At 38.6% G+C, this 21583-nt stretch overlaps 1 protein-coding gene across 6 annotated transcripts in view; it reads right to left on the bottom strand.

Moving 5' to 3' along the window:
• The window catches only part of SPIRE1 (spire type actin nucleation factor 1), an 80769-nt gene that overhangs the window by 30317 nt on the left and 28869 nt on the right, over positions 1-21583 (bottom strand). For 3 of the 6 annotated variants that reach the window (XM_082235191.1, XM_082235195.1, XM_082235193.1), the window contains exons 4-9: positions 10453-10578; positions 7170-7253; positions 6622-6786; positions 5584-5670; positions 4382-4511; positions 1328-1369 (exon numbers count right to left, since the gene is read on the bottom strand). In XM_082235191.1, the coding sequence (XP_082091317.1) occupies positions 1328-1369; positions 4382-4511; positions 5584-5670; positions 6622-6786; positions 7170-7253; positions 10453-10578 (634 nt within the window). The remainder of the gene's footprint in view (positions 1-1327; positions 1370-4381; positions 4512-5583; positions 5671-6621; positions 6787-7169; positions 7254-10452; positions 10579-21583) is intronic. The other 3 variants (XM_082235196.1, XM_082235192.1, XM_082235194.1) reach the window with 1 other exon arrangement.

Raw genomic sequence — 21583 nt, 5'->3', positions numbered from 1 at the left:
TTTACCAAAGTGGTGTCCATGCTGCAAAGTGGCTGCCAAGGCTGCATCCACCCACCATCTGCTTTTCCTCAGAATGCTTCTGGGACCTGATGCCAAGAGGTATTCTGGGAAATGAAAACGGCAGGTGGCAATACCCTCAGAAAGTGCTTCACTTTGCAGTGCACCTGTCACATTGAGAAAACATGTTAAGAAGTGACAAAGCTACTTGTTAAGCTTCCTTGATGCAAAGACCAGGGTGATATGGGAGGTCCTAGGAGGGGCTTTTCTCCTGGACTCCTTCAAACCTAGCTCTGATCTTGCCATATGAAAATAAAAGGGAAGGAAAATTCTCATGTGGAAGTGGAGGAAAACTGCATGAGCCTAGAAGCCACTGCTAATCGTGGTTAGAAGATCATGCCTGTCATTGGCTCATGTATGAAGGGAGTTCTGGACCAATACTGCTGTGGAGCATTGCACTGGTACAGTGAACCAACAGAACCAATCTTCTATAAATGGTTTGTGAATAAATTCCTAAGAACCCAAGAAGAGTCTACTAGATCAGGCCAATGGCCCATATAGTCCAGCATCCCATTATCACAGTGGCCAACCAGATGCTTGTGGTAAATCCGCAAGAAGGATTTGAGCACAAGATGATTCTCCCACCCTGGTTTTTCCAGCAACTGGTATCCAGAAGCATTATTGCCTCCAACTATGGAGGCAGATAAGAGCCATCATTTGATAGCCCTTTCCTCCGTGACTGTATCTAATCCTATTTTAAAGCTGTCTAAGTTAGTGGCCATCACTGCCTGCCACGGGTGCGAGTTCCATATAACTTTGTGCTGCATGAAAAAGTACTTTCTTTTATCTGTCCTGAATCTTTCAAGATTCAGCTTCATGGAATGTCCACATGTACTAGTGTTATGAGAGAGGGAGAAAAACTTTTCTGAAAAACTTATTCCATGCCATGCATAATTTTATACTTGTCTATCATGTCACCGCTTACTCACTTTTTCTCTAAACTAAAAGTCCCAAATGCCGCAACCTTTCTTCATAGAGGAGTTACTCTTTCCCTTTGGGTGCCCAGTCAGAGTAATGGGTGTTTACTCAAATATATTATACTAGCTCTGCACTCTTCTATAACTACAGTATTTTTAAAAATAAATGTTTACACAAATGCTAATGATTTTAGTGTGTATCTCAGATGATATTTAAATTAATCTTAAAATCTGCAGACTAGGATTTGGAAAAACATCCTTCAGATGTTTTTCTTACATTAAACAAAGAAATGGAATGGAACACGATTTACAGTTATCACAATAACCACGTCAGGTGCTGTAGCACTTTTTACCTGACAAGTCAAAACTGTAAGACATGCTAAGAGGCCGGATTGCTGGAAAAAGAAAAGAAAAGAAATCAAAATGACAAAAGAAAAACAATCTGTTTTTAAGGGAACACAAAGAAAACAGAAGGTTAGTTTAAATGAGAGACATTTCAAATTTTATTATACAGGCCAATCTAAATCTGAAATGAGTCAGACACTTACAGCGGTAAAGGTGTAAGTGTAAACACTGCAACAGCATCATGGGAGGTTGGAAATACATTAACACCTGGATCCTAAACATGTATTTCCCTGGAAGGGCCAGTTTAGCTAATATTAGCTCCACATGCAGAGCACAGTGAGTATGATATTTAAAAGATCTTTACTGCATGTGCAGCCCCCAATATGCACGTCTATAATATACCTATCATTGTTGCACATTCTCATCAGGGATGATGCCGGTGTACAGATACTCTGCATAACTGGGCTGCACATGTGGTGATAATCTTTTAAACATTACACTGCCTTCACATTACATAGCCATAAGTAAAGGCTTTCCTGAAGCCTGCATGCAGGATTAATACCTTCTAATTTGGCCCGAAGTCATATCGATTCCAGTAAGGGCCACTTGACACATGACAAATTACTTAAATGAGTGTAGAAAATTGCATATAAATCTTTATGTACACTGTCGCATACAAAAAATACGAATTTTTGTTGCTTCACATGTTTAATTGCAAGGAAGTTCTGACTGCTAGCAGGTTTCTGTGGCATATACAGTGGTGCCTTGCAAGACGAAAATAATTCGTTCCGCGAGTCTTTTCGTCTTGCGATGTTTTTCGTCTTGCGAAGCATGGTCCGTCGCAACTGCGCCTCTTCAAGCGGCTTTAAGAAAAAAACGCAAGACGTTTTCGTCTTGCGAAGCAAGCCCATAGGGAAATTCGTCTAGCGAAGCAACGCAAAGCCGAAAAACCCTTTCGTCTAGCGAGTTTTTCGTCTTGCGAGGCATTCGTCTTGCGGGGCACCACTGTACACATGCAAAAACAGACCTGCATTTTTTCAGCTTTGATTTTGTAAAATCCATTTTATATTTCAAAATTATTTTGGTATAGGGAATTTGTCATGTTAGAAGTGGCTATGAATGTACTTAGGATCACTGGTAAAGTAAAAAAAAAACAACATCCTGTCATAAAGATGCTGCTGAAAAAGTTATACTGTAATAGAAATACATGCATAAATACATAAGGAGGGTGGGGGAGGGTGGCAAACATTATGGCACTACATTTCAAGGAGGTAGGCACATGCAATTGCAGAGGTACTAAAAATAGTTTGGTCAATTAATCTCAGTACTGGCATAAAATTCCTTACTCTACTCCCAACTGTAAATTGCCATAACTATTCTTATATAACTATTCTTCAAAGATATCTATCATTCTTTTGATGAGAATAAGGTCATCTTGGCTGTAAAAAGAGCAGTTATTGGTGATTATAGTGTTTTCTCTAAATGCTTACAGTGCTTCACATACTTCACTCAGTAATCCTTACAACAACCATGGAATGTTGGCCTGTATTATCCACAAATTACAGATGCGGAATTAAGATTGAAAAATGGTGGTCTGCCTAAAGCTGCCCAGGATGCTAACATTTGAACTAAAACATGGAAAAGGGCCTTATTGGTTTACAACTCATGCTTTTAACCAGCTGACTATATATGCTCTCATGAAAACTGAAAATAGGCAACTGCTTGCACTGCTGGTGCATAATTATATACTGTAAAGCTGGATGTGTAAATAGATAACTTGAACAGCAATAGTATTCACACTGAATATTCTGACACTATAATTTAGGGGTTGCTAAACTCCACTTTGGAAGAAAAGATCCATCCTCCCTAAGCAAATTTTTCTGCCTTCTGGCAGCAGCAGTGAAAACAACAAAAATTAAAGTAACACTGTGCTGGTATAGGTGGAGCCTAGTGCCCTGATGGGGATGAAGATGGTTCCCTCCCCATTTATAGGCACTTCCTTCTTTATTGCCTGTTTCATTAATAGTAGATACACAAGTCCTCTCACGGTGGTGCTGTTTTATGACTTTTAAATAAAAGATTTAATATGTGAGAGTTTCAGCATTTAAAAATAATTAAAATAAAAAATAATTAAAAATAAGTGTCAGACAACAAATATCTCTCTCCAGTTGCATCAATGCCCTATAATTTCATTGACTTGTTTTTATTATTTTTTTAGAGGATGTGTGTTCTTGTGTCCAATGCTGCAGCATATATCTACTTTGATTTTTATTAATGTATAAAATGGTATGGGTATCACACACACTCTTCTCCAAGCTGTTACATGTGGACTAGATATCACACTATTGCATTTAAATGGAATCTTGTAGGACTACTGTGCAGAAATTGAAAGAGAAGTTAAAAACACACACCCCATACACCAAAAGAATAAGTGACATGTTGCTTTGTACAAAAGGAAAGCAACCACTGCTACTTGTCAATAAATTAGTGGAAAACTACTCCATGTGTCCAGTACAGGTGACTGTAGCAATTATATTTTCCTAGACCAACATAAGAAAAATGAAATAACTGAACATTGAAATAGCTGGTCTAAATCACTGATCATTATTATTACTTTAATAAATACAGAGTCCATGTGCCTTTTAATAAGCAATCAGAGCTCCTGAGCTTGCACACATTCCATTTCACTTTAATGACTATTCTTATGAAGAGAGCTCAGTGAACATACTGTTTTTTTCACACCTTCAAGAATCAAACAACTTAGGTACAATCACCACCTATCAAAATCAGCAGATGGGTTTTGTTTAGCAATATCCTTCCCTCTTTAGCTCTTTACTCCCCACACCCCCAAATCAGCACAAAAGGACATTTCAGAACAGTGTGCAGGTGTGTGGGGAATCACTGGAGAATGTCTCATTCCCTGTTCTTGTGATAGAAGGCTCTGCTTCATCAATGAGCCTTCAGTAAGCGGAAGGACACCAGTTGGATACAAGCCATTACAATATGCAATAATTTCATCAGCAGAGTACCACCCAGGACTAATATAATCAAAATTGAAATACCTAGCCTGCTGCGCCTGATCTCATCAGGAGAGACGGGTCTCAGTTTTCTTTCAGACTTGATTTCTTCCAGTATTCTTTCATGGAGGCTACGTGGTCTTGGTGGGGTTGGTTTTAGTTTTCTTGCAGAGGCCTTGTGAACATTAATATAAAAGTAGAGAATTGATGCCAAACACTTCACAAGAGATGTGTACAGCAAATTATTATCATGGTGAAGTCTTTCGTAAACTAAAACACATATAGGGTTATGGGATGGATTCAGGCATTGATCCAGACAGGCTTATATAATAAACCTTACTGATTCTGAACTAGATCAAATTCAAGATAGCAGGTCTGATAGACATTGTTTCTTCATGTTGTTTCTCCTCAGTGCTCAATGCAAAAGCAGCTAATTTTTTGGGTAGTAATTGTACTTGCCCCATTTAGAGATTAAAGTATTCCCCCATCCCTTTTCAAATAAAAAGGGTATATTCATCAGGAACTGGGCATGATAGGGTACAAAACAACAACTAGGAGGCTACAAGTTAAATGGGAAATATGATTTATAGTGAATTTAAACCTCTCCTTCCTTGAATCAAGAAATACAGGTGCAAATAAAAATTGATATTGGAAAGTGTGTGGACAGAGTCAGGAATGAAAAAACCCAGCAAGCAAACAACAAGGCTAGCTGAAATAGGTTTGTAAGGAATGCGTATTAATTCAACAGGGAGTCTGACAGCAATAAAGTTAGTGCTTGTCTGAATCCTATGTATGTTAAATACCAAGGGGAAAAGATAGCATAACCAAGAGGAGGAAGTGCATTTGGGCATACCTGTCCCTGGTTAAATGGCCCAACAAGAGTGTGAGAAATTAAGAGAGGCAATGTCTGGGCAGGAATTGGCCACAGAAGGGAGGAAGAGTACAAGACTCAAGCTGAGAAAACCTACTGAGAGCAATATACTGTGAGCAGGGAATTCTGATTAGAAGGAAAGTGAAAATACCAGAGAGTTATATTTTAAAAGAATTCCTGTTACTTGTTTTAACTTTCTATGCAAGCATTATAAAGCTGAAAGGGGATAGCTTATATGGAAAATGTTTGTGTTTTCTATTCTACAGCATTTTTCAGGTGAGAAGTGGTAGGAGCATCAATAAAAACAATTATTGCAAACAAAATATATTTAAAAGCTACATCTTAACTAGGAAAAGGCACATATCAGATTACATACTGGATTTAATGGAGGTCGAGATCGGATAAAGTCCAAGATAATATCATGAGCACTCTTTTTTAATCGTGGAGGGATATCCCCATTGACCTGAAAGAGAGAAAACTAATGTTTTATCTGCATATCTTTATCATCTGGTAATTTGAAAATGGAAACAGGGCAATGCATCCTAAAACCATCATAATCACTGAAACGCATCAACAGTCTTCAATCAGCTAAGGGGTGCTGAAGATAATAACACGTTGTTTGACATTAAGAATTATCTTTGATGAATCAGACCAAAAATCCAGAACTATCACAACAGCCAAAAAGAAGCAAGGCACAATGGGACGAATTCTGCTTGCTGCGGCCATTGGCAACCTCCACCTACATATTGCCTGCATTTCACCCACCCACCCAAATTGCCAAAATGATCATAACAGCAGCTGCTGGTCCAGCATTCTATTCTCACATAGGCCTGAAGGCCACAAACAGAATATGAATGCAAGAGCACTTTCCTCACTTGTGATTCCCAGCAACAAAGCTGTTATACGCCCTATAAGGCTTTTTCCGCCTGGGCCCTCTCTCTGTGTCTCCCTCTGTCTGTTTCTTTCTCTCTTTTACTTACTTACTTACACACACACACATTCTCTCTCTCTCTCTCTCTCTCTCTCTCTCTCTCTCTCTTTGGGCTCTCAAATTTCAGCGGTGCCCCATGCAATGCTAAAATTCAGCACCCCCTGCCTCTCGTGCTCTGTTCTACACCATTGTTGAAGCATCCCTTGTGGCACCAGGACCCAGTGCGGACAAACCAGTCGCACAGCCTTTAAAACTGCCTCTGCACACACCATGGAAGAGGAAGCAATTTCCAGAGGAGGGTCTACAGAACAAGAGCGGGCCTGCAATGTCCAGAGGTCTGCATAATGCCATCTATACAAGCTGCAGGGTTTCCACTTTCCACCACTATTCTATGGATATGTGTGGAATCATAAACCTGACTTTCACCAAAAGACACAGTGAAAGGTGGTCATTTCTTTTTTAACTTGTGTTGTCACAGCTTACCATAACTTTCCTTAAAGTATAGCGTTTGGATCGAATATCATCCATCAGCATCTCATACGGAGTGAGCTGATACTCTATGGGAAGAGGATTGAACTGACGTTCTTTAACTTTCTTCAGTTTCACACCATCTCGCAAGTCTCGCATGACCTGCACCCAAAACTGAGCCTGAAGAATCAAGAACATTAATATTTTTCAGAATCCATAATCAAATGTTAGCCCACTAAGAAAAATAACTAAGCTGAGCCAAAACATAATGATCACTAGTTTAAATTAAATTTTATAACTTTTTCTTAGTTGTGGTTTTAAATATAAAATTTTATAAGCTTTTATAGGTATTATATAAATTGTATAGATAATGTTTATAAATTTATGATATTCTGATGTTTTTATTGTACACTACCACAATATGTTTAAAGAGTTGGAGGTTTGGAAATATGCTTATCAATAAATAAAAACACATGAACAGTAAAAAAAAAAAAACCACACTCCACAATCGTACACAATATTTGGCCACAATATTTAGTGTATTATTTACAAGGCAGTATTACCCAATCAGCAGTTTTTAAATCATCAAGATCAGCGCTGGAGTCATCAGTTCCTTCTCTGTCCATTTCCTGCATCTTCTTCAAATTCTGCAGGTTAAAATAAAAGGTAGATATGTTGCAATGAAACAGCAGCAGTATGGTCAGAATAGATCAGAACCAGCCCTTTCATAACCAAAAGAGGCTTTACACTAGTGGAACGGCATCTTTGAATCTCAGCCAATATATTTGCAATGTGGGCAACAGATGATGAATAGAGTGGGGAAGAAGTGGGGCCCAGAATCAAAATGGTAGAGACAGAGAAAGGAGGGGCACAGGCAAGAAAACAACAGAAGGTTAATGAAAGGGGTTCTAGTTGTTTCAGTTCTACCTTCAACCCTTGTTACTCTGGGTTTGATGTCAACGCAGGACTTCAAGAATGGACTCTGGCTTATCAGTGTTGGATCAGTGGTTGCTAAAAAAAAGTTGTTATCCATGACTTGATTCAGAATGACACTGCTGACCTGAGATCTAAGAGGGTGGTATCAACGTCGAAGCATGTGCTACTGGCTAGCTGCTTCTAGGCAGTTAGATTTGCAGATTATTCCCTTTAGAAGGTCTATATGGTCTAACACTGGGGGCCCATTAATACCTGTGAGTGGATGCATTGGTTTCTGTTTCCCCAAAAAGTGAAGTCTATATGTTGAGTAGGAGGTCCTCTTTGGTGGGGTACTCATATACCTAATATGAAATGTATTTGAACATCCTGCCCTATCCCCAAGCTATTCACCGTACTACCACCACCACTACTAATAAATAGCTGACATTTGTATAACATTTTCAGGTGTTAAAAGCACTTCACATACATTAACTAGTTGTAATATTTACAACAACCTTATAATCAACATTATAAACTTGTAATATAAGGAATGAAATCTGTTCATCTGTTGTTTAAATTGGTTTATTTCTCGATTTCTAGACCTGACCTTTTTAAAGGTACTTTATTTAACTTGATGTAATAGTGTCATATTTGTCACAGTTGTGTCAGATGAAGCCATGTGTATGTTTCCCTTCTATTGTTTTCTTATTATTTCCTGCATCTGTATATAAATCTTTCCACCAAGGAGCTTTAATTATATACTGCTCTGCTTAACACTAGAAATCTCTGCACCCCTGCCAATTGAAAGTTTTGTATAAATAATGTGACACATTCCATTATAATTTCACCTAACTGAAACCTGAATTTCACTCATTGTTGTTTCGGGTAAATAAACTAACTTTTGGCTAAGAACATGTTGTAAAAAGCTGCTGAAAATTTAATGATCCCAGAAAAGGTTGACATCTGTTGGGAAAGATAATACAGGGAAATCTCCCCTGAGAGATCATTTGAAAGCTTGAGCCATTGAGAGAGATTGTATTTCCTTCTTTATTTTAAAGAACAAGAGTTACTGCTTTCTATACAAAAAGACAGGTAATAGACAGTTTGGATGCTTGACATGTAAACTCTATTGAGTAAGCATGTTGTTGTTGTTGTTGTTGTTTGTATTCCAGAATTGTAAAACCAATTCAGCCTGACTGCTCTATTATGATCAAAAACTAATGAAAATGAGCATTAGGGCAGCAAGTTTCATGGCAAGAGGTTTAATGACATCACTACTTCCAGCAAATTAGTCATGTGCACAGTCAGCTTCTGCAAAAATTATGCAGAACAAGTTTCTACTGAACTCAATCTGGGGGAAAGGCTGTAATTCTGAACAAAATGCAGTGAGTGCACTTCCACAGCAGGCTCACCACACAAAGTATATACATCTGTACACATTTTAGTTTTATCATATCAGCATGAAAAAATAGACCCTGTGGATGACATTGAACAGAAGTCGAATCCTCAAATGAGATTTGTTGAATTGACAGGAAATGGCTCATTCTTTATTGAGCCAAAGGTCACTGCAGCATTAAATCAGAGTGCACACTCTAAACCTCTCCAGAGAGCAGTTATTTTAAGAGCTTTCTGGTCACCACAAATTTAAGTCTATCAATGTTTTAATATACCATCTATAAGAGAAATGCTAAAAGCTGCAATATTAACTTCATTTACCTGGAAGTAAGCCCCACTGAATTCAGTAGGACTTACTTCTGAGTAAATAAGGTTAGGAATGTACTGCAAGTGACTGTCAAATCTCTGTCGTCAAAAGGAATTGTTAAAACTAAAAGGCTAAAGTTACCAAAATCGGGTTGCCATTTTAATATCAAACTATCATTCAAAATTTGCAAATGTGTGAAATCTCAGCATTTGTCTCATATTTAAGTATGTGCAGCATTACATTTGATCCCATTACATATTTTATTAACTCTTAGGGCTGGATCCTCTAGTGGAAGCCAGCACAAGGATTCCTGCTAGTGCAATGAGGCTTTCCCCTCTTCCCAATGCGTCACCCAAATCTGCTCTGGAGGGTCAGGAAAAACACCCTGAACAGCACACAGTGGGAGGAGAGGGGAGATAATTCTGCTGGGCAAGCAGAAATGCTTGTAATGATTGAACAATCTATTTAGTGTTGTATTTCACCCTTAAATATTTAATTTTATCACAATGCCTGCATAATTACTTTGTGTTATAGAGTAAATCTGATGAAATTAATGAACCTGTTATTAATTAATTAATTAATTAATTAATGAACCTAAGTTATTAACTTCAATGAATTAACTCTGAGTAGAACTAGCATTGAATACCACCATTTATTTTTTTTAGCTGAGTTTATTATATGCAGCACCATACTGAACAAACTTGAAACTGTAAGAGTATGCAATGAAAAGAAACAGACAAGAGAAGAAATCTGTTGAAACTGAAGAACAGAAATATTGTTGAAGAGGAATAACAAAAAAAAATAGGACCAGTTTGAACGAGCCACTGGGGAACCAGCTCCAGTTGCGCGCGCCCCCCCCCCCCGCCTCTCAGGAGGAGACAGAGGAAAAGGGAGGACAAAACCACACACAAACTGCCCAGACTGGGACACACAAATGATGTACTGTATAAGAATCTTTCATATCACTAGAAAGGTTCAAATATAGGAATATTTCAAGAGAGAGTAAAAGCCATAGGCAGGCTAGGTCTGGAAGAGGACGAGAAAAGGCTCTAAAAATCCTACCTATCAAGTCCAGTGGCAAGCATCATCCTTACAACAGAATGTCCTCCAACCTATTCTGGCAAAAATTACCTTTTTTGACATAGTATGTGTACATATTAGTGTACAGAAGAACGAAACAAGTCTCAAAAATGAGTAAAGCAAACACTCATGACTTTTACCATGCTTACCTCTCTTGCACTTTTAATTCTGGCCAAGAATGTGTACAGCTCCATTGTTTCTGCAAATAGTGCCCGGCACACTGCTTGATAGTGATTTGGTGCATCTGATCGAGTTGGTAGATGAGCAGCACAGAGCTAGGGGGAAACAAATGTTTTAATGATATACGCATCATTGTTCTTGCTTTATTATTATTGTTGTTGTTGTTGTTAAATTTGTATACTGCCCTTCATCTAAAGATCACAAAGATAAAAAAATACATAACAATGCAAAAAACAAAAACAAACCAATAATGCCCTTCCTATAAACACATTTAAGGGCTATAGACTGTTCCATCAGCCAAAGGCATAGATACAGAGAAATGTTTTTGCCGGGGTGTCTGAAGATATATAATGAAGGGCCAGGCAACCCTCCCTGGGGAGAGCATTCCACAAATAGGGAACCACCACAGAAAAGGCTTGTTCTTGTGTTGCTGACCTCTGGGGCTCTTGTGGAATGGGCACACAAAACAGGGCCTCAGATTATGATTGCAGGGTCCAGGTTGGTTCATGTGCGGTCCTTGAGGTATTGTGGTCCTGAGCCATTTAGAAAGAGAACCTAAAATGCCTGCACTTAAAATATTATCAAATAAACAAATTCACGCACCCATCCACGCACACACACACCATATGCATGCTTAACATGTATTTTGATTATTCTATCACTTGGTAGACATGGAATTAGACTGGAATGTGATAAGGTCTATGCATAAGCTGGAATACATTACAACAGGAGCAAAAAATAGAAGTGGAAGTGCTGCTTAACTAAATTTCTATGGGAAGCTTTTATTTTCAAACAGCTTCTGGGATGCCTAGAAACTGGGTTGCGGTATTCAGTTTTTGCTTAGATCACTAAGAAGATTAGAGCATTTCCATCTACATTCAGAGGTCACATTATGTAAACAGGGGAGTCTTGCCAGATTCTCTCTCTGGGTACATTCTCATTTGAGTAGGGAGCACAACTCTCCCAGCCAGCCTGGTGCTAACAGAAATCACAACTATCAGGAAAGATCAAACAAAACTTCTGGCTCCATTTGAATGTACTTCATCAAGAGTGAAACCAAATTACAACAAAATATTCACAACTGACTGACTTCTCAGAGCTCACTTGGCTTCTATATAAGCATTTTCAGATAAAGCCTTGAAATCTGCACCACAACAACTCAGTCTGTCTGGGATCAGAGTTCAAAAGATACACGCTTGCTTCCACTTCTAATCATCATTTGAAAAGAGCAGTATTACTGTTCTCTTTTCTCTAGAGAGTGAAAAAAATTCTTTCCCATGGGACCAAAAGACCAACTAATGACAATTCTCTGATTAAGCAGCAAAAATATAGCCTGAATAACGTCATGCATTTGCTGTAGAACTGAAAGTTAAAACACATTTCACCAAATCTTCATTTCAGAGGCAAAGCAAAGGCCTTATGTGAGCCCCTCACTTCAACCCTGGGAGATGGAAACATACCATACACTCTCCATGCTGTGTATTTTTATTCACACAGTCAAAATCTATTTACTGGTTCTTGCCTTTCCTCTCTGATACTGATACTTGCCATCTTCACATCCTTTCAGCCACACAGGCATTTGTGAAAAGAAAACCAGGCAGCTGTCACTTCCCTAAGTCATTTCTCTCCTTCTACATCAAGGGTGGGGAACCACCGGCTCCAGGCCAACCTTGGCCTGCCAGGAGGTCCAATTTGGCCCACAAGGCAACTTTCTCCAAGCCATGTATGCTCGCCCATCAGCGGACGTCACTGGTGATATCAGCTGATGGGTGAGAGGAGAGGGTTTAATCCTGAATTGGCTGAATGCCCTGTTCCAAGCAGTAGGATTTAATCTCCATTCATTAGCTGATGAGCAGTAATTAAAGTGCTTCTCAAAAGCACTGCTTGAAACAACTCCTGTGCTTCCTCTGTGTGAGAGAAGGCAGCAGTGCAGTGGGGGAGAATACCCTGGTCTCCAGAAATGTTGTTAGACAGCCTTAGGGCCAAACTAGACAGGAGAACCATCACCCAGCAGGTCACTGCAGTGTGTGGGAGAGCTTCTGCTGCAAATTACAAAAATACCAGAAGCCTGCTCCACAGTGACTCGGAGCAGGACTTTTGGTGCGGTTGCCCACCTAAGGAGCAGAATTCTTGTCGAGATATAACAGGTGTCCACTATCTGCACTTTCTGGAAACAACTGAAGACACTTTTGTTCTTCTCAGCTGGATGAAGGAAACTCTGCCACAGGCATTGGTTTTATATTGTTTTGTTTTTTAAATACATCTACTTTTTGGTGGTTTTGTTATTGTGCATCACCTGAGATGCTTGAATAGAAGATTAATCAAAATACTACTACTACTACTACTACTACTACTACTACTACTACTAATAAGTTAAAAACAGCTACCAGCTTAAATTGGGGCCATGGCAGAGGGTGGTGTGTGTGTGTGTGCATGCGCCAGTCTAAATTGTCTACCACACAAAGCTGTGTTTTGCCCCACAAGGGTACACACAGGTACCTTGTGGCAACTAGTTATAGGATACATGCGGAGTCTGAATTATTGTCATTCTTCTTCTTATTTTTTTACCACCCTTCACATAAGATCCCAAGGGGGGGTTACAGCAATTTAAAATTCAATATAAAAAACATTTTAAAAGTGATCATTTTTGCATAACTCTTTACATTTTAAACTAGAAAAGAAGTACTGTATATGAGTGTTTTAAAATTAAAATAAAATCACATGAGCTGTCATTTTCTTTTCAATTTTAAAAAGTTTTTTTCAATATAATCAAAAGGAACAAGTCTTGCAAGGACAAGTATGAAAAATTATTTAAAACATATATTATTACTACACACTATTGCATCTAACATGTACTCTTTGTTTTTAAAGAGGCATATCTTCTGTCTGCATATGTTTCATACTTGGTAAAGAATAAGAGCAGGATAAAAATATACTTCCAAAACTCCCACAAATTTCATAAATAAATATACAATAATTTACTCTAGAGGAGAGGCCTATTTTCAGAGCAAGGTGGCTATTATTAGGATGCCATATAAAATGAATCTACCAACATAATATTAAGCAAGCAAAATGTGCAGCTATATTCTATTGTTTTAGAATTCAGACCTGCAGTTTATGTCTCCTTATGTAAGGCATTAAAATGCTGCTCAGTATGTAGGACATGTTTTGTCCTTCGTTAGATTGTTTTCTCAGCCAAAAGACAGATTTTGAATTGCATGACCAGATGCAAGTTGTTATTTTGCTTTTTATAAGACATCAGAACAACGGACATCTACTTGTGTATGCATGGGATAACGCCTTACTTGTAAACCTTTTGTCTCGGGGGTTAATTTATTCTCTCTGATTCAATTAATAGGGTCTAGAAGAAAATACCAAAGTTTCGGGGAGGAAACTTCAAGGGGGGATGTGTGGAATCTGGTTATTGGCTTCCCATATTGTAACCATAATTAATACTGTGTTGGTACTTATAAACAATGTATTGTCCAGGAATGACATGAAATCTCCAAACTTCCCTTGAGATTCAGTGCCATTCAATATACTTTGTATATTGAATGGCTTTAAACAGTGACTAAAACAAAGTTGGTTTGGTCCTGGAGAAAAGGTAGAGAACAGTGGAATCAAATAACATGACATTTTGTTTCAGATTGTAGCTCAGTGTAGCACTTCGCAGGGATAATGCATTCTCTGTGTGGGGGAAGGGATTACTGTAACCACCTGGGAGGTAGCAGATGGTGTTTGGACCCTCTTAAGAGGATCCAAAAGAAGCCGAGCCTAGCATTACCTCAAGGACACAGTTGCGTAGAAACTGCAATGGTAGGAAATGTACAGTAACACTGTGGTTAGGGACTGAGATTACTAACTTGATCCAAGAACTAACATGGCCCTATTACACTGAAGTCTCTGATTGCATTACTGTGCATAAACATACTGATAATCATTTCCTATACGTCATCTACTACTACAACTAAAAGCACAGCATGGGTTAAACGAGAAGCTTTGAGTCTGAGAAGGTTTGGAAAGTCCTAGGGAACCCCCCCCCCCAAAAAAAAGAGACACTAAGGGCGCACCCACACTTTCTAGGCACAGGACTTGGACTTCTGTGTCCAAGTTTGTGTGTGTGTGTTGTGTTTTTTTTGTCCTGCTGCTTTTCCCAGGAAAGCCAGCTGTTTACTGTTGAATCAGAACGAACAGTGGGTTTTCTCTGATAACGTAGTGGGACAAAAATACAAAACAAAACTGTTCAGACAGGGACCTAAAAATCTCAGACCTGTGCCTAGAAAGTACAGCAGAAAAGAAGTGTGGATGAGTCCTAAGTGCTGGATTCAGACTTGCATTCAGCTGAGTTCTGCTTGTGCTGGGGGAGGGAGGACAGGAAGTGGAATAGTGTGAGGCACTGCAAGGACAAGGAAGAATCAATAAAGCTTGCCTCCTTACACCATTGGCGAGGAAACCACTGATGGATAATGACCCCTTCTGCTCACAGGCAGTAAACTTTGGATTCAGCCCTATGAAACTGTTACCTGTTATGTTGTGGGTGTTTTTTATGGGTGTTTTATTGTTAATTGCTTCACAGGAAGCAAATAATAAATGAAATGAATGAATGAATGAATAATATGGTTTATTGTTAAAATTTGATCCGAAAGGCAAAGATTTCAAGATTAAAAATTAAGCAAAGTCACAACGACATTTATTAGGGTTGCCAAAAAGTGAAAGTTGTTTAGGCTTTTTTTAGGAAGAGCCTAAGCTTTTTCTTTCTTTGGAACAAACCAAAAATAGTGCTTTTAGAGTTGCCATTCACCTGGGTTTTCCATGACATTTTGCCAATTCAGCAATATTCCCCCCTGACGACATTTTTACACCTTAAAACCAGGGCATGTAAGTATGCATGTGTTATGTGAGCCTGAGGGGCTAAAAGAACAAACCCCAAATCAGCATGCCACTGCTGTAATTTGTGTGTTATTGGGTCACTTCCAACTCTATGAATCTATGTGGTGCCCATTTTTTCTGTTTTAAAAAAAGCTTTCTGAACATTTAATACTGCAGTCAGTCTGCATCCAAGTAAATGGAGCATGAAGCTTCTGCATGCAATTGTGTACTTGATTTGGCCTTGGAGAATGTCTGAAGGAGCAATTTTAGTAGATTGATTTTTGCTGGAACACAAGGACATTTTTACTGTGAATCCAAAGCAGCCTCAGCTTTATCTCCAACCTGCAATATTAACAGTAGACTACATTGCAATACCACTGTAAACTGCTTTCCCCCAGCATATCCCTCTAACATACAAAGGAGAATGTACCCTTTTCCTCCTTTACTGCAGTCTGAAGAAAATCCTTCCTCTGAAATTATTATTCCTGCTAGCACCAAATGGGGATTTCCTCCCAAAGGAAAGAGCAGCTTCCAAGAAACAATATGCATTTAATGTCATGCTTAGTTCCCCCTAAATTTTTTAGACAATAAGGCATGTGTCCTCAGCAGAGATGAGCTTAATACTGCAAGGATTCTGAGGTATTAACTGGAATCATTAGGGCTCCATTCTTCTCAAATTTACTTAAGAAATAAGGTTAACAGAAGCAAAACAAGTTTGCACTGGCAGACTAATATGTGGAACTTTCCACAATGTGAATGAAAACTTGGATCTCCAACTTCAGAGCTATAGCAGAATCAATTGGACTGTTGTCTACTGTAACCAAAGGAACAAAGAGCACTAGAACACAAACTCTATGCTAAGAGGTGCAGTTTTCTATGTACTTCTACAGCACAGTGATTCAAAGCCATGTTTGCATAGAATGCCATTACAAACAGAAATCAATATTTAAACTATCAAGCAGATAATATGAATCAATCAACAAAATGCAGGATGGAAGGTGGTGGTGAACAATAAGAACTAGAATTTAGAACAAGAATTTAGAACAAGAACTTGCTAGTTCCAAGTCTCAAAATCATAATTCAAAGGTAACTAATGCTATAATTGTGCTTCAAAAACAATATCTGGTGTATAATATTTCCTTTCCACAAAACACACAACTATAGTTTCCAATCCAACCCCCCCCCCGACTACACAGTCAGCAAATGTAATACCTAAAAGGTGAAGTAAATTCTGAAAAACAAGTCTGAACAGCTTATTTTGATAAGTTTTCTTTCTGTGGTTACTAACAATGGTGAAAGCATATCAGATGCTATGCTTCCAGTGAAGCTGCAAATTTAAAGCATACCTAAAGATGTAAGCCAGAAACAAGAGGAATCTTAAATGCACATGGTTGACATTTCCGTGGATGACATTTCCATGGACAATTATTGTTGGCCATTCTGTGATGGACAGTTACTTAAGATGCAAAGTCAATATTGCATGCTCACTCATTACTTTTACAAGCATGTATTTTATTGCCATATTATCTGGACATCATGCTTGGCTTCTGGAGACTTTCCAACTGAAAGTGTGAAAAGTAGAAGTTCCAAAACACTGCCATGCTCCTGCTGACATTATGGTTGATAATGTATTGCTGATGGATTTATAAATTTCTGTTTGCTTTGTCATTCTTTGCTGTTAACTGTTTTTACTGTAATCTATACAGCAGCTATGACTTTGCATAACACAAGCTTTTCAAGTACAGCTGAATAATGTATTTTGTCCTTATTTACTGAAATACGAAAATTAATAGACCTATTTCAAATAAAATGTTCATCGCATAGTGGCGAACATCAGGAGACTATTAATTGTGTTACTTTTCCAATTTCTGTGATTTTCTCTAGAGCCGCTCTTTAATCAGCACAGCTAAAACTTTAAGGACAGTAAAGTCTATGCTCAGGGATGAAAAGAAGAGATTGACTTGCTGATCCTCAGTTCAGATTATTTGCTGTCTTATCCAATTTGCCTGGGTGGATTTAACACCATCATGCTGATAGTGAAACTGAAAGATGCAACCCACTCCACAGTGTACTTATCAGTGTTAAAGTCTGGACAGCAAAGGTGTTTGTACCATGAGATGAACTCACAGACAGATCAGATCAGCTTTGGAACCGATCAGTACAACTTGTCTGCCTGAAAGTCAGGCACTTCATTCTGCTTTAGCAATTAGGTTTGTTTTGACACTGCTATGTCACTAAGGGCCAAACTAGGTAAAACAATGAGGTCTATCTGATGTCACCTCTCACATTTTTTTACATTAAAAACAGTGGTGTGGAGGCTTAACTTCCCCCTCTATTTAAAAAAGCTGCCATCTCCCTGCACAGGAACGTATCAGCACATCATAAAAAGACAACTGCAAATATTAGTTCCCAATCTCAATGCCTTTCAAATACATCATAGAGAAATGATCATATCTACTTCACAACCAAGAAAGCTGAATGCTGGAAGACTCAGGACAGATATAAGAAAGTATTTCCTCACACAGTGTACATGGAAATTGCTCCCACAAGATGGCCTCCAACATGGATGGCTTTAAAAGGGGATAAGACAAATTCAAAGAGAATAAGGGCTATCAGTGACTACTAGCCATAATGGTTATGTTCTTCCTCTGCTGTCATAGGAAATATACCTCTTAATACCAGTTGCTCAGGGCCTTTTTGTGGGCCTCCCATAGGCATCTGGTTGGCCACTGTGAGAACAGTACTAGACTGGATGGCATCTTGACCCGATCCAGTTGGACTCTTAGGTTTTTAAACAATCTTGAGATTGGGATGTTTTATTGCCACCCTAGGCACCTTTGGGAGGAAGGGATAAACAAATAAACAAACAAGTGTTCAGAGGTGAGAATAATTTTGCAATAGCAATCAATTCCCTTTACTGATCATATTTTTCAGTACTAGCTACATTACTCTCAGCAGAATATCCCTTTTTACTTTAAAATCAGGAAGGAGAGGTGGTTTAGTTCTCCATATATTGTTTGAGATATAAACAGAGAAGGTGTTGCAGCCAAATCTAATTTAGCCCTCAGTTCTCTAAAATACTTTTTATTGAGTTCCTGCCCTCAATTTCTCTCAATGAGAGGCTGACCGAGATTCCTCCCCTCAAACAACCCCAAAATTCAGTGCATATTTTCAACCCAAGGATTTATGCTGCAACTTGCTTCTTCTCTGTCAGTATCTGCATGAAAAGCATGCTGGCAGCAAGACAGCAGTGCAGAGCTCCTAGTTAATGTCCTGCCAAACAAAAACTTGAGAAAGTAAGCTTGAATATCCAATTTGGCAACTCAAACTCCCAAAGGAGCTACACTGCATTTCAGTTTGTAAAGCAAATTTGCCGTATCCGCTGCTGTAGCTGCAGTGGTACAAAGTGACTGAACAGGCCTCTTTGATTTGCATCTGTAGTCAGTTATTTTTTTAATTAACATGTATGATTTGGTAGTTATTAAACAACTTTCCCTGATGTATCTAAAATGCTACCTGCAAAATTTCCCAGTATAAGAAACATGTTTTGAGAAATTATCTAATTCAACAAAACCCATGAATCTGCACTGTTCTGACAGGGCCAGCCCTAAGATGAGGCAGTGTGAGGCAGCTGCCTCTGGCAGCAGATGCTGAGATGCAGGGAGTGACCAGAGCTATGAGTGCCACGTGACCTACCCTGTACTCCCTATGCTAGTCTGCTGTCCTCAAGCGAAGTTCAGGACACTGTCCTTTCACCAATATTGCACCAAAATTCAACTTCCAATCCAATTGGCTTCTTATGTGCCTTGGGGGAGGGCACTACTTTGTCCTTTGCCTCAGGCAGCAAAATGTCTTGTACTGGCCCTGTGTTCTGAACAAAGTGGACAGAATACAAGCTCGTGGGATGGTAGCTAATCAAGTCTTATTTGGTATAGACAAAGCAAAATCAATGGGAAAGTCAACCAAGTGCATTGATTCCAATGGTCTACTCTGAGTATGATTTAATTAGCTATAACCCTACACATACAGACACACAAGAGATAAACATTGTTATTAAACAAGAATGATAAAATCTAATATAAAGTTAGAAATTCCATAAGGAATAGTATTTCCTCTCAACTCGTATCCATTGAAAATATCACCTATGAGCTTGAACTCTTTTGAAATTTATGAGCCATCTAACTTTCAACCTGACCTTGCTTTACGAAATATATCTCTTAAAGTTAACAGTTAACAACCAAAACTAATGGTGGGCCACAGAAACTGCAGTTTGACACAGTTGATAGAGAACACAGAATTTCCCCTTTGAACAATGAAGCAATAAAATTGCATAGCATAATTTCAGGAGTTTTCTTAACAATGCATAGTACCCATTATGGTTCATTAAAGTGAAACCATGTTTAGGATATGACAAGGTTATATGTTCCAAGTACCCAAAGGCTTAGGAAATGCATTTTTTAATGAGAAATGAATCCTTTTTTGACATCAATGAACAGTAATGCACTCAAACTTTTATAAAACGCTTGCTTCTGTCAGCAACAGACTCTGAAAGCACTTTTGAATATCAACAGGGGGAAAGGGGGGTCTGGAAATTGTTAAATAAATATACAGCAACTTCTTCAGACTACTGAAGATTTATACTGCAATACTGTAAAGCTTTAAGATCAATGTGTCAAGAGGTTTGAGTTAGATTAGCAGGACTAAAAATATAATTCAAATTCATGGATGACCTGAATACTTTCAGTTCTAAAAGTCTGTGTAAAGAGTATCACATAAATTTGTATTGAGGTTTTAAGTATCTGAAGTTTTACATCAAACACTGTGGATGTATACTACATATCCAGAAACAGAAAAGATAGTCAAAGCTTAATCCAACACACTACCACCAGAGTCGTGCTCAATCTGTCATGCAGGAATTGCAGATACTCAAGGTTACCAAGATCTCTTCACCTTCAGGTGGAGCTTTTATGGTTACTCATAACATGGCATTGCACATATGCTCATGTTATTCTTTGCTTCATCATATATCCCAGACGTGAGGCCATCCTCAGAGGCCCAGTTGTAGGGCAGATCCATGGTTATCTGCACAACTGGGAAAGGTATAGGTAACTGGCGTATTTCAGTAGCTATCACCCATATGAACCTGTTAGAAAAGTACATATAGCCACATGCATTTCTTTAATGCAAAGTAAATGCTAACATGAACATACAGACTGCTGTATTAATCTTTTTCCCCAATCACTGAAGGAATTATCCATGCCTGACTGAGAGAAGGTAAACTGACAACACTAAATAAATACAGTAGAACAATTCATATCATATCCACAAAGCTGCTACTCCCTCTTCAACTGTTCTGTATCTTGCTTCGATTGAATCTGTCATAGCTAAAATATGTAGTATCAACATATTTTGGTGATAAAGAAGATTGGTCTGAGTTCAGGACTAAAGAGCCAACTCTCTTCCCCGCTACTCCAGCTCACTCACAGTTGATAGCCCATACATATGTGGTAGGCTTTACTCCTTCCTGAGACTGACTGTAAAGAGGCTATCTAGAACTAAAAAAGAGAAAGAGAGAAAAGGGCATGAATGAGTGAAAGGGCAGTAAAGTAGCCCACATGCCTCCAACTATCTTCCTTACAGTGGTACTAAATTTGTTGCATACACCCTTAGTAATGAATGTGTTAATAAAATAGAACTGACACAAATATCACAACACAAAAAATGCCATCAGATACTATTACAGTGCAATGCTGCGTAGTGCTGCTCAATTGTTGCTACACAATACATGCATTAAGATGTTAATCTGGTTCAGATATGCAGACTTCTCTGTTAGGAGTTTGTAGGAAAGTGGAATGTGATGAAGGTGTGTGGGTTGGGGAGAAAATGACATCAATGCAGTGGTGAAATTCCTAAGAGGATTTGCATTGCAGTTATCGCATCTGTACTCTAGGCAAGCTGCTGAATAAAAAACAGAACAGAGCCAAAATAACATTCTCTGTCCCTTTAAAGACAGATATTTGAAGAATGGTAGGTTCAAATCAGCAAGCAAATAGCTTATGGAACTTCTACCAGCAAATGAGAATGATCTGCTATGAGTAAGGGTGCAAGCCTAACAATAGATTCACTGGGAAGACTGAGTTAAGATATAGTAGATCTCCAGCTCAGCCAGCAGGTTCACAGCTCTGTCATACTGCGCTGGCATACGTAACCAATCCTGGCTCAGACAGAGAT

This window comes from Podarcis vaucheri (genome assembly GCF_965113315.1).
Source record: "Podarcis vaucheri genome assembly, chromosome: 8".
In the NCBI taxonomy this organism is placed as follows: Eukaryota; Metazoa; Chordata; class Lepidosauria; order Squamata; family Lacertidae; genus Podarcis; species Podarcis vaucheri.
The sequence above is the reverse complement of the archived record's forward strand: the minus strand, read 5'-3'. Positions and strand labels throughout refer to the sequence as shown.